The 13488-nt window shown below is 56.6% G+C and overlaps 1 protein-coding gene across 1 annotated transcript; it reads right to left on the bottom strand.

Moving 5' to 3' along the window:
• Nucleotides 1-520: 520 nt before the first annotated feature.
• Nucleotides 521-12890, bottom strand: DISP2 (dispatched homolog 2 (Drosophila)). Its single transcript, XM_012649242.1, has 8 exons — nucleotides 12704-12890; nucleotides 7230-7559; nucleotides 6919-6948; nucleotides 6616-6739; nucleotides 6220-6335; nucleotides 5900-6027; nucleotides 5454-5551; nucleotides 521-3772 (listed from the first exon to the last, which is right to left on the bottom strand). Exons 1-8 carry the CDS (start codon nucleotides 12817-12819, stop codon nucleotides 521-523), a joined length of 4194 nt encoding a protein of 1397 aa, XP_012504696.1. The 5' UTR covers nucleotides 12820-12890.
• Nucleotides 12891-13488: the final 598 nt, after the last annotated feature.

The raw sequence follows: 13488 nt of genomic DNA, 5'->3' as shown, positions 1-13488 counted from the left end.
ACCATCCCTCCTTCTCCTGCTTCACTCCCAGCAGCCATCTGTGCCAAGCTTGGAGAATTTCTGGTTAGGCTGGTGAGCGTGAGCAGAGCAGAGCAGTTCAGGACAGAGGCCCCAGCCCAATCCTGGCCCAGAAAATCTCCTCAAAGAGAGAGAAGTATCCTGATGAAGAGCCCATGAAAGGGGTGAGGCTCAGGAGGCTGCAGAGATTCCTGAGGGCTCGTCTGGTCAGTGAGGTACCCTGATGGGATCCCAAAGATGGGGTCCCTTAATCTCACTGAACTTGTCACTTGGGATGGGGGTCAGGTCAGCCTCCCCTAATACCTGAAGCTACACATCTGGCCTTCCCCCTTTCTAGAGGAGGGGTCTTGGTTGGGACTGTGGGGCAGACAAGCCCTCAGCAGGTCACAAGCAAGTCTCCTCCAAAGACCCTCCCCATGGAATCCTCCAGATGTGAGCAGTAAGCAGCAGCCAGATCAAGGCTGGAGCATCTGGCAGAGTTCCTGCCCAGGTCTGGCCTCCCTCAGCTGCTGTAGCCCGAAGTGTGGGTACTGGGCCTGCGCAGCCAGACATCTGGAAGATCTGGCTGGCTGTTGGGCAGCATCACAGGGCTGCCATCCCCCACCCCCCCATGGCCCTTCCAGGACAAGCTGCTCTGGTGGGAGGTGGGCAATAATGGGTCGTACACCGTCTCCTTCAGCGCCAGCCACAGGGTCTCCCGCTTCCCATTCATCTGGCCCCGCTCAGGTACTGGCTGCCCAGTGTCATCCAGGTCCTCTGGGGAGGCACCCACGGAATCTGGTACACGGGCACTGGGCTCAGAGGTGCTTAGGCAGGTCTCATCGGAGACGCTCAGCCCCTCCAGGGTGCTGGCTGAGGAGCAGAGGCCATCAGGAAGCTCTGCAGCCTTGGGCTCGGGCGAGTGGGCAGGGGCTTCTGGTGAGGCCGGCAGGGGCTCAGCCTCCTGCCCTTGGGAGTCCTGCCTGGCCCGGGTTTTGGGGCTGGGGCCAGCCTGCTTATAGGGGGAGGAGGTCTGCAGGGCTGGGCACTGGCTGAAGACTGCCTGGTGGTCCAGGAACAGCTCCCTTGGGGAGGCGGGGGTCGGCGGGGGCCGGGGGCAGCAGGGACCATCATGCAGCTGTAGGTCCTCAGAGAGTACTGAGGGTCGATGAGACAGCTTGCTGGTAGCTGTGCTGGTGTCAAAGCTGGGGCTCCGGCGTCGTGCCAGGGGCTGTAGCTCATATTGCTCTGAGCAGGACCCAGGCACTACCCCCATTGGCCCTAGTCGTGGGCGGCCTGCCTTCTCCCCACCAGGCTCCCCAGTACTGGCGTCCCATGGCAGGTGGGCACAGGGCCAGAGGATCTGCCCACAGTTCTTCTCTGGCCCAAAGAAACAGCACAGAGATTGGAAGAAGAAGCTGGCAAAGGCACAGCTGACGAACTTGACCAGCATGAGGATGATGCCCAGCTTGCGATAGAGCAGCACTGTGGCAGGCAGCATGAGCACACCAGCTGCAAATAGGGCTGCAGCCCCCACTGCTGTGGCGCAGCTGGTCTGGCGCAGTGAGAAGGCCACACGGCTCAGGCGGTCAGGGTGTGGGCACAGGTGATAGGAGATGCAGTAGTTGACAGTGAAGTCCACTGCGAGGCCCACAGAGGCAGAAAGAAAGAGCGCCTCGGCAGTGTTGAGCTGCCACTCGAGTAGAACCAGGAGTCCCACAGTGAGCAGTACAGTGCCTGCCACGGCTGCCACGGAGAAGAGGCTGAGTGGAACATTCCAGGTGCCCAGCAGCAGTGTGGCAAAGGCCAGAGCCAGAGCCAGGCCCAGCACCACAGGAGGCTCAGTGGTCAGGCTGTGCTGCAGGCTGAACAGCTCTAGACGACTAGTGAACCAACCCCGGCAGAGGCCTGGAGGTGCCATGCCCAGCTCTGCGGTCAGCCAGTGGCTGACCTCAGTGTAGAAATGATGGATCGGGCCGTAGTCTGGACTATACTGGAAGTTGGTTTGGAATTGCAGGACCAGGGCAGCCAGCCTGCCATGGGTATCATAGCGGGGTCCCAGGTCAAGGGTGCCATTGGGGCCTTGCTCCAGAGCCATCATCTTCAGGCAGTGCAGAAAGAGCTGGGGGGCCCAGGGGAAGTCTGAGTGGCCACAGCAGAGGTCAGGCCCCAGGCGGGCGCATCCGGGGCTCTCCATCCAGTGCTGCAGGGCCTCCATGAAACACAGCGTGGGCCAGCCTTCCGGCTGCATGCCAAAGAAGCTCTGATTCCGGGCGCGGTGGCAAAGTGCCAGCAGCCAGCGCTGGGCCTCGGGGCTGCTGGCCGAGAAGGTAGGGTCACTCACCAGAGAGCTGTTGCTGCGAGGGTCCAGGGGGTCGCTAGTGTCCATAGGCAGGATGCCCCACACCAAAACCACGGGCATGTGGCCGCCCCCCTCCCCAGACAGCTGTTCAAACAGGAACTGCTGGCGGTACTCCGCGTCGTAGCGCTCGAAGGGGTGGCTAGGCCGGAAGAACTGGCTGCCTGGGGGCTTCAGAGTAGGCAGCCGCAAGCGGGGGCTGACGCCGGCGATGTAGCCGCCCCCTGCCGCCAGCACCGCGAACCAACAGACCCAGATGTAGCGGAACTTGATGACGCCACAGGGCAGCAGACGCTGGAAGAGCAGGCGCGAGGTGATGGCTATGGCTCTCCGAAGGCCGCGGAGCCGCCGGTGCAGCGCCCGTGCCAGCCGCCCGGGCGCGCTGCTGCCCCACGGACCCTCCGCGCAGCCGCGAGCCAGGTAGCGCTCGTGGAGCACGGCGGAGGCGGGCAGCCAGGCCAGCGTAAGCGCCAGGTGCGCCAGCACAGCCGTGCCCATGTAGAGGGCGAAGCAGCGCACGGCCGGCAGGCGGCTCAGGTAGCTGGCGTAGAAGGCCACGCTCGTGGTGAGGCCGGAGACCAGCAACAGGTAGCCAAAGTGGTGCATGGTGCGGCCCACGCGCTGCGCCAGTCCCCCAGAGGGCACCTGGCGCTTGCTGAGGCGCCATAGGTCGAAGAAGATGAGCGTGTGGTTGGTGCAGATGCTGCTGAGCAGGATGAGGGCGCCCAGATTGATGAAGGGGAAGTAGGCCATGCGGAAGACCACTTGGTAAAGAAAGAAGGCAACCAGCAGGGAGCCCAGCACCCCCAGCAGCATCATGAGCGCGAGGAAGAGTGAGCACAGGTAGAGGGTGGTGCCGAGGAAGATGGCAGCCAGAGCCAGCAAGGGGTACACTGTATCCTGGGCCAGGTAGTACTTCAGCAGCTCCTCCTTGACTCCCAGGTCCATGCCGGTGACGGAAGTGTAGTTGTCAGTGAGGACCCCGGGGGTGATTAGCTGGTCCAGGTAGATGCTCAACATGGAAGCATCCTTTGGGGTGGGCAGGAAGAGCAGGCTGTACTTGAGGGAGGGCACCTGGTAGTCAGCAGTCTGGGGACTCAGAAAGTCTCTGTCCAGCAGAAAGTGCAGGAGTTGGTAGATGGCACTGCTCTGGGAGCATTTGGTGGGAACCTGGGCACAGTGTGGGGGCTTGTCCTGCCTGGGTCCCAGACAAGAGGGCACCAGGACACCTCGGTGGTAGTAGACTGCACAGACCCGAAGCAGGGCCAGTATGCGGTCTGTGTCAGCTTGGGTAGTGTCGAAGCAGGAGGAGCGATTGGAGAGCACAGCTACATAGTTGCCCAGGGACCAGCTGGGGCAGCATTCGTTGGTTGCTGTATGCTGGCACAGAGCCCCAAAGTGGGTATGGGAGCGGATCTGTAGGACACACACAGCAGAAGAGAGCTCAGGGGCAGTTCAAGGACTTGGGTTTCCCCAGCCCTGTCTGAGGCCCTCTTACCTCCTTTCAGGCTGCAGGACAGAGGCAGAGGGGGATCTTGACAGCCCAGCGGAACTGCCTTGTCTCAGAGCTGCCTTTGCCTCCTGGCCTAGGTGCCAGCAGCTACATCTTGACTCCATCAAAGAGGAGCCTCAGAGATACTGCCTGAGGCCTCAGCCTGAAAGGCCCTGCCCTAAGGGCCCCTGTAGGTCACATACACCCGCTCTGCACTGCCTAAGCCAGGAGTGGGAGTGGAGGTGGCAGCCACAGAAAGAACAGGGCCAAGGGTCCAAGGAGCTGGAAGCAAGTAATGGGGAAAGTGAGCCAATGTTTTGGCCATGCATGGGGTAAAACATTCCAGAATCAAGGTTGCTGTCAAACATCAGTCCCCTGCCTCTGTCCACTGGGCTGCTTACGCCCTCTTAGGGACCAGGCTGTTTCCTTTTCAGACTTCATCCTTCCTTTTCTCTCCCTCCCTGCTGTTGACACCACAGCAGCTGATGTAATATAGAGAGCACTGGCCTAGGAGTCAGAGGCCCTGCTCTGCCCCTAACTGGCTGTGTGACCTTGGGCCTGAGATCGTGGTGACAACACAGTAACCTTTATTGAGAGATTACTATTGCCAGTCACGCTATATTTTCCCAAATTCTATCCTGTTTAACTGTCACAACATCCCTGTGAGGAAAGTACCATTATAATCCCCATTTACCATATATGAAGACTGAGGCACAGAGAGGTTAAAAAACATGTCTGGGCCAGATGCAGTGGCTCGCACCTGTAATCCTAGCACTTTGGGAGGCTGAGGCAGGAGGATCGCTTGAGGTCAGGAGTTTGAGACCAGCCTGAGCAAGAGCAAGACCACATCTCTACAAAAAATAGAAAAAGTACTGGGCATGGTGGTCATGCGCCTGCAGTCCCAGCTACTTTGGAGGCGGAGGCAGGAGGATCACTTGAGCCCAGATGTTTGAGTGAGGTCGCAGTGTGCTAGGCTGATGCCACTGTACTGTAGCTGGGGCAACAGAGTGAGACCCTGTCTCAAAACTAAAAACAATACCCAAATGTCCAAAGTCACACAGCAAGGGAACCTTAGAGCTGGCTTTAAATTCAGGCATCTGACTCCAGAACTCATGTTCTTAACCAGTGTTTTTTGGTATCTTGGATATCCTCATGTGAAATGGGGGGCTTGGGCTACTGAGTGGTTTTCACCCCTTTTTAGTTCAAACCTTTCTTCAGATGTTATAGGATATGGTTCTCCAGTGAGCATAATTGGATTGGCACTGCTTGGGTTGATGGGGGCTGGGGCCTTGAAGCCCAGTCTCTGCTCCCTGGGCCAGGGCCTTCTCAACAGTTCTCGAGGCCCCTTTTTAGGACCTTTTGGAAATTCCCAAGGCTCTGCATGGGCTCTCTTCCAGCACTTGTATCTTGGCTCTTCTAAAAACAGCCCACTCTTTTTTTCCCACCACAACCTGGAGCCTCTCTCAGGCTTGGAATAATTTTCTAAGTGGGGAATGCTCTTCCCCAGTCCACCTGGCAGTCCTGGCTCAGATGTATTTCCTTGGGATCAGGTCCCTCGTGTCTTTAGTTCCCCCCAATACCCTGACACCTCCCTGGCCAGCTCACCTGATCCTGTTCCATGCGACACATGGAATGGATGGCATGCACGTTCCACAGGCTGCCCTCTGAGGTGGACATGAACACCAGCTGCGCATAGGTCTTCTCTGCAACACACACCCCTGGAGCTCAGCCCTTTGGCCCCAGGTCCTGGGCCCACCAAAGGAAAGATGCTTATCCAGGGTTATATAGGGTTCAGTTTCTCAGGAGCCTGAAACCTGTGCTTGGCTGCCTGATCCTGCCCCTGTGCCCCTCACCTTGCAGCTTGACCCTACCTGGCTGGAGCACTCAAGACTTGCCTCATCTTCCCAGCTGGAACCCAACTTCCTTGGTGTGAACATGGCCAGCTGGCCACCTTCCCTTTCTGTCTGCCCAATTTGTTCTGGGCCTGTCTGTCCTGCTAGGTGGGGTAAGGACTACCATTAAAGTCAGGAGCTGGCCAGGCTGTAGCTTACCAGGGGGGCCACAGAAGAAGCTCTCCTGCCCTCTGTCCTCCAGGGGTTCCACCATCCTCCGAGGCCGGACAACACCCTCCTGGGCACTGTCCCAGGGTGTGGGACTCAGAAAGGTGTGGGAGCTTGAGCTGAGGTAAAGAGAATATCTATGCCAGGCACCATTAGGGGTGGAGGGCTCAGAGGAGGCCAGAGACTGCTCCCCAGGGAGCCCCAACAAGCCCCTCTGACTTGCCTTGGGGGAGGTCACCCAGCATCCCCTCCCTGGAGATCTCGTTCTTCTTCCCTTTCCCACCCACAGTGGAAAGATGAGAACCTGTTACCTGTTCAGCTCAAGTTCTGGGGAAAGGGAAAGCAGCTTCCTGGGGCCCGTAAGGGCCTGCAGTGCTCTCCAGACCACTAGCTTACGCCCAATGTCCGTGTCCCGAGGCTCAAAGCCCTGCAGGGAGGAGGGCGGAGAAGAGCAGGTGGGCAGGGGAGGAGTTGTCCATCTGGGCCCTTCTCAGCTCTGCCCCTTTGGTTCCTTGGAGCGAGAGGGCCAGCCCACGTGCCTGGACTATGGATGTCAGTATGACCTCTATACCACCTTCCCAACTCTCTCTGGGGGTTAAGAGCCCCCATTGCTACCCTGCCCCCAGCTAGGCCACTCCAACTCTCTGCCCCACAATGAGCTAAGGTGGCCAGGCCTGGGGGCCCCCTCCCTCCCCTTGGCCCCTCACCAGCAAAGGCTTGGAGAAGTTGGGCAGCTGGCCCCCCAATAGTCCAGCCAGGGTGCAGAAGAGGACGACAGCCAGACACAGCAGCAGCATGGCCACTGGCCACTCAGCAATCAGCTGGGCATAGCTGGGAAAGAGGGAGGGAGCCCACATGAGTTGGTGTTGGGTATGGTAGCAGGGACCTGGTGAGCTTAGGGTCCACCAAGAAAGCAGGGTAGAGCAGATAGAGCAGAGAACACATGGAGTAGGGCTAAACTGGCCATCAGTTTGGTCACCTATAGAGGTCCATGGAAGGCCCAGTCCTACCTCTTTGGCATCCGGAAGGCCCGTTCCTGCCTGTGGAAGAGAAGAAAAGACACTTGCTTGCCGGAGCCTTCTTGTGGGGCAGGGGTGGAGAGGGGGAAAGGAGTGGGCAGGTGAGGAATGGAGGAAGATGGTCTTAACCCTTTTAGGGCTTTCCCGCTTCCGCGTTCCAGTCCTTACTTCCTACTCCATCTGGACAGAGGACATCCAGGCTGCCTCCTAAGCAAGGAGTCCAGAGCCCCGGGGGTCTGCCCCACTTTTAAGCCCTGCCCCACTTCCAGTGGCAGCTGACAGGCTGCTGGACCCCTCCTTACCTGACGCTGACCACATGCTGCTGCACAGAGGGTGGCTTCCAGGCCCCATCGCGCTGTGAGGGGGCTTGGGAAGGGCTGAGGCTGGAACCATGGGAGCACAGAGCTGCCTGGTCCCCATGTCCTGGCAGAGAATTGCTCCCCTGGTATTCCTGTGGTGTCTGGGAATAGGTGAAGTGGACAGGGGCCAAGGGGCTGGATGGACCCACAGGCTGGAGGGTAGAAGTTGTTGGTGGGGGTCCCGAAGAGCTGGAAGGGTCCTCAAGGGGGCAGCTGTGGAGGGAGCAGCTTCTCTCTGGGCTTGCCTCAGGGGCCACAGCCTTGGTCTGGGTGCTAGGAAGAGAGGAGGCAGGGAAGATTGGGGTGGAGGACAGTGGTGCGCCATCCCATGCCCCAGCATTGTTCAGTAAGACAAGACAAGGCCACAGGGCTCAGGGTTGATTTATTAGTACTCCTGGAGGAGAGGTGAGGAGGGTGAGGGCTCAAAGTCTGTACCCTCAGCCTACCTTCTGGAATCCAGCTCTTTCACCCATCTATCTATGCTCTAAGAAAACATTATCGGCAGCTTGCTACATGCCAGGCCCTGTGCTAGACACTGAACATGCTTTTACATATATGATCCTATTCACTCCTTACAAAAACCCTACAAGGGAAGTGTTTTCCTTATTTTACAGATTTGAAAACAGGTTCACTGAAAGGTAAAGAGCTGGACCTTGCACCTAGTTCTTCCAACTTGTAGCCCTGAGCTCTTGCTGCTGCAGTCATCTGTTCATTCTCTTGATGGACATCTAGTACCTACCTGCTGCACTCTTGTTCCCATCTTACAGCCTTTGGACTTTCTCTTCCCTCTGCCTGGGATGCTCCTCCTCCAGATAATTGCTTTCTTTTCTTTTCTTTTTTTTTTTTTTTTGAGATAAGGTCTTACTCTGTTGCTATGCCTAGAGAGGAGTGGTGTCATCATGGCTTACTGCAATCTCAAAGTCCCAGGCTCAAGCAATCCTCCTGCTTCAGCCTCCCTTGTAGCTAGGCGGTACAGGTGCGCACCACCATGCCTGCTAATTTTTCTAATTTTTCTAGAGATGGGGGTCTTGCTATGGTGCTCGGGCTGGTCTTGAACTCCTGGGCTCAAGCAATCGTCTTGCCTCAGCCTCCCAAAGTGCTAGGATTATAGCCATGAGCCACTGTGCCTGGCCCATGGCCTTCTTTTTGATTATGGTCATGGTTCAACTATTACCTCCTTAGAGAAGCCTTCCCTGATTACTATCTCTAAAATAATCACCCACCAGCTCTCTATCTCCTTACCATGCTTTATATTTTTTTCAGAGCATTTGCAGCAACTGCATATTATGTTCTATAATTGTCATGTTTATTGCCTGCCTTTCATATGGAATGTGAGTGCCAGGAAAGCAAGGGCCTGGTGCATTTGTTCATCTCCATATCCCGAGTGCCTTGAACAGTGCCTTGCACACAAAAGGTACCCTAGAAATGTCTGTTGAATGAGTGCTAGACTGGCTGCACTGGCTGATAGTGGTGCTAGGATAAGACCCAGTCCATGCCCTCTGGGCACTCACAGCAGTTGGGAGATGTGGGCAGTACAACATGTTGAATGCTGTGAAAGAGGAAGTCACAGAGTGCTGAGGGAGCTCAAAGGGGCCCAACTTTAACAGGGGTGGAGGTAGTCTGAGAAAGTTTGCAGAGGCAACTGCTGCCCTTCTACCAACCCTGTCATGGGCCATGCATAGAGCAGAAGGTTTGCTTTGCAAGTGTGTTTACAGTTGGGAGAGGGAGTTGGGACCCCCCAAGGAACTTGCCAGGAAAGAGTTAGCAATACATTTCTCTCCCAAATTACTCATCAGGGCAACACTCTGCATGGACCAGCTCCACACCTTGGGTGTGGGGGCAGGTGGAGTCCCAGCCCAGTGGCAGGATTGCCAAACCCAGGACAGGAAAAGATGGCCACAGAACAGAATGCCTGAGGGGAATGGGAGGTTCCCAGAGGGGTTCAGGGTTGGGCAGTCCTGACAGAGCCATCTCTCCTTCCCTCTGACAATTTGACTGTCTCACTTGCTCGCCAGAGTTTACATAGCTCTGACAGAGGAGCCAGATCTATGCAGAGCAAACCCTGGCTTTCAGTCCTGGATGCAGCACTGCTGAAGGGGTTGTGGGTCAGAGTCCTGGCCTTGGTGGCAGATAGGGATTGCCCATATAGGCTTAGTTCTTCCCAGAGACCAAGTAGAAGACTTGGAAAGAACAGACAAGCTCTTGCTATTCTTCCCAGAAGGATGGATGGCTGGCCCAGTAGTCTGGGAGAGCTTGATCTCAGGCTGAGGGTAAAATGGGGAAGCAGTGGAGGTGGGCTCCTGGCTCCAGCACCCTTGGGTTCTGGGGCCTTGGGAAAATGCACAATTCTTGCAACATTGGCATCCTTGTCTGCTGAGGACATGATGATAATGCCCGCCTCTTAGTTTGGTATGGCAATTAACTGATAGAACATATGTGAAGTGCCTGGCAGGGAGCCTGGAGCGTGTGGAAGACACATTTGCTTTCCTGCCCCTTCCCACACTCAGTGCTGCAGGGAGCACACACTTTAAGACATATATTGTGATTTATAGTTTGCCCTCTTTGGCACCTCAGATAATCTATCTCCATTTTAGAACTTCTCACACCTTGAGAATCTCATTACATATATAATAATAAATACTTTCCTTTTTGTTATCGAAAGCTGCATCAAAATTTGATCTCATGATTAGAATCACTGATATTTATTTTTTACCAAGTCAACATTTAGAAAAATATGAATTTGGCCAAAGTTGTTTTAAAGCAAGACTTCAGATGACTCAATAAAGTTAATGATATAAGTAATCAGTGTCCTGGCAGACAAAAGACCCTGTAGGCCAGTCCTTGTGAGCCAAAGAGAAGCTGGATAAATGCCCTGAGGTATGTGTGTAAGTGTGGACATCTACTTCTTTTAAGATTTTTAATTCTGCAGGTCTTTTTTGAGCACCTGTCATGTGCTCAGCCCTGTGCTTGCCCTGGGTTGGGTCCTGAAGGCATGAGGATGACCCATGAGCCTTGGTCCCCCTCTTTAGAGCAGGGCCTGCCTTCCAGGGGTGAGGAGAGTGGGGCAGCCTGGGTGGACGTGAGGGGCCTGTTCCAGCTGCCCATGGCCTTAGAGAACAGAGCGCTGGGCTTGTTCTCGAAGGCAGGCCCCTCCACTTGGAGTGCCAGTTTCTTGTGCACTGAGGGAAGCCAGTATTCCAAGGGTTGCTGGAGGAGAATGGGAACCCTCTTCCTTTACCAGTCTACAAAGCCCTTTCTTAGCTGGCTCCTGGTCAAGGGGGATTCTACCCTCCACCATTGGTTTGCTTCTACTGCAGTCTCCCTGGCCCAGGTCCTTCCCTTTGATCCATACTGTTTCTTTCCAGGGACCTAGGATCAGCTACCCCAATTTCACACTTTTTGACTCTTCCCACCACTATCAATGTGGCAGAATTTGAAACCCTCCACATTCTGACTGCAGGAGAGCCAGGCCTTTGTCTCAGCCCTTCCAATGAGAAGAGCCAAACCCCACTCTTCTCAGAATAAAAGCTTTGTCCTGCCAGCTTGTGCTGCCCTGTGCTCTCAGTAGACCCAGTAATAATAGGAGTTAAGTATCCCAGGCCTATCTTTCCCAAGGGGATTTCATTCTCACCCTCTCAGTTGCATGGCCCTGACTGGGATGAGTAGCTTCCTGGGCAGCCTGCCTGGACTGCTGGCCTGTATGCCAAGTGACTGGGACAGGCAGGCAAGGGGAATGGAAAGTTGTGACAAAGGCCTCGCTCAAGACCCCAACATCTAGCAGTAAGGGCCTGGTAGACAGGGCCCCAGACACAGAGCCCCAACTTGGGAGTCCCATAATGGGCATTAATCACGGCCCCAAGCCCAGAGACACACAGCCATATGGACATCTGTGTGATCCCACAGAATGGCCAGGACCGATTGGGAAGCAGCTGATACCACTAGGAAAATAAAATGGTAAATTGAAAAACACCAACTTTCTCTGTAGTCCATGCATTTGTAAAGGACCATGTGTGTCTTGTCTTATTCACTGTGTATCTGTCCCCAGTGTGCTACTTAGCTCAGCAGGAGCATATTTGTGCTTCTTTCTTGAACTGCATAGGCAAAGCCCTATGCCTGATAAGTGTCCATGGTCTCTGGGCAAGTACAGAGAGGAGCCAGAGGACTCAGGGAGTTTCTGGAAGAGAGGAAATGATCCTATGCTCAGGCGAAATGAGCAGACAGGGCTGGCCCTTGGCAAGATATCCAAGAAAGCAAATGACTCTCTGGCCCCTTCTAGGGCTGATCCTGGCCCTAGGCCCCTGCCCTGTCACTGCTCCATCCCTAGCTTCTTTGGTCAGGCCACAATTCCAGGCAGGCCCCTGGTCTGGGGAACACACCCAGCCTGTGTCTCACCCTCTTGAAGGAGTCTCTGTGCCTTTCAGACTAAAACCTGGCTATAATGTAGAGGCTGATGTGTTAACAACAGAGAGAAGAAAACATTTCTTTCCACTTGTGGGGCTTTCTCTTCCTGTTGAGGTACAGAATGTACATTTTAACTGGCAGAGTCTGGAGACAATGTCTACCCCTGCTTTTTGCTACCCATGAATGCCTTTTCCTTCAGTCCAGGCAGGAGAGAGACAGCGTGATGTCAGAGGAGGGATTCTGGGGGCGGCACAGCCAGCCAGGGCAGAGAAATTGCGCCATATTGCTACCTGGCTGGGCTGTCCCCTCACACATGGTGGAGGAAGGGTGAGGAGAGGCAGGGAGATCTGGGCCCTCTAGCAGGAAGGTGTGCGTCCTGTCCCACGAGCCTGGGGCTCCTTCAGAGGTGGTACAGATCACTGGCCTGAGCCTTAGAGCCTGCCCACCTTAGGGGCTGCAGCAAGCGTCAATGGCTGCCACAGGAGGGGACCTGAACACACACGTGCACAGCTGGGGGCCATGCAGGACAGGACAGTGACGGACAAAGACAGTTCCTGACGTGGCTGCAGAGTGTCAGCCTTCCCCAGGACACCCGTGGACCTCCCGCCCACGTCCCCGGGCGCCCCCCTGCACACCGACACGCAGAAACCCAGACTGAGGTTGCTGTGGGCTTGGCGCTTCCCGAGAAGACGCAGGGGCAGGGCCTAGAGGGAGGGGCTCTGGAGGCCAGAGGAGCGGGGGAGACGCGGGCCTCAGAGGAGATGAAGGAACAGTGAGTGGGGCAGGACCCCAAGCGGTGAGGGCGATGGGGGCTGACACTCGGGGTGTCGGGGAGTGAGCAATTTGACCTGGCAGGATGAGGGCGTGGCGAGAGGGCCTGGGAGCCTTGGACTGGAGAAAGGCCTCTGGGAGGGGCTGGGGAATGAATGGGGCGACATATGGCGGCTACTGGGGATACCTGGGGCGGGTGTGCTGGGAAGGTCTGTTAGCTGAGTCTGCGGAGCAGTCAGCCCTACCTGTCCGGGGAGCTGCCATCTGGGGCCAAGGGCTCCCCGTCGGGCCCTTGCTCCCCTTCGATACCCCGGCCGGGAGCCAGAACGCTGTTGCAGCTGCTGGTGCTAACACTGTCCATTCCCGTGGGCGGCGCCGCTGTCCGGACGCTGGTGCTGAAGACCCGACCGCAGCGACTGTGGCGGCGGCGGCGATGGCAGGATGGTGCGCATGCGTCTGCACGAAGCGGACCTGTCGCTGGGCGGGGCCGAGGAGGAGCCCAGCCAATAGGCGCGACGCTGAGAGCCCAGGACCGAGACTGGCTGGGGGGCCGCGGCGCTCAGCCGGAGGCTCCTTGTCTTCATCTGCACGGGTCTGAAGGCCTGGGGCCGGCCACCCTGCCAGGGTCTGAGAGCTGCTCTTAAGCCTCTGGCCGTCTAACCCTTGCTGGGGGCCTCGGTCTTCCCCTGAGGAGCCCGGGAGTGCGGCCAAGCACAGCTCCTCACGAACTGAAACGCAGACTCCTCACTGGGAAAGGGCGCGTCTCCACGCCCGCACTTCCCGGCGCTGGACGCTGAGAGGTCCAGAGGAGAGGTCGGACGACTTCAGTCCCACATTCCTCCTCTCCGCTCCCTCAGCGCCCTCCTGTCCGCCCCAGAGTGGTGGGCATGTGCTCACATTGGGTGTTTCTTCCCGTGCGTCTGGACCCGGACCTTAACCTGGGTCTGTGCCCCTCAGACGTGGAGCCCCGGACTCCTTATTCAAGTGCAGAGTATGGTGGAGGAAGAAGGAGGAAGAGAGACACTGAGAC

Source organism: Propithecus coquereli, unplaced genomic scaffold (assembly GCF_000956105.1).
Source record: "Propithecus coquereli isolate 6110/MARCELLA unplaced genomic scaffold, Pcoq_1.0 Scaffold3, whole genome shotgun sequence".
Classification (NCBI taxonomy): domain Eukaryota; kingdom Metazoa; phylum Chordata; class Mammalia; order Primates; family Indriidae; genus Propithecus; species Propithecus coquereli.
The sequence above is the reverse complement of the archived record's forward strand: the minus strand, read 5'-3'. Positions and strand labels throughout refer to the sequence as shown.

Excerpts from the sequence above, each read along its gene's own strand:
- DISP2 (XM_012649242.1), bottom strand. The coding sequence starts at position 12,819 with ATGGACAGTGTTAGCACCAGCAGCTGCAACAGCGTTCTGGCTCCCGGC. Across the intron at positions 7,560-12,703 it reads GATGGCAGCTCCCCGGACAG|CACCCAGACCAAGGCTGTGG; the intron begins GTAGGGCTGACT and ends CTCTCTTCCTAG. Across the intron at positions 5,552-5,899 it reads CTTCTTCTGTGGCCCCCCTG|AGAAGACCTATGCGCAGCTG; the intron begins GTAAGCTACAGC and ends TGTGTGTTGCAG.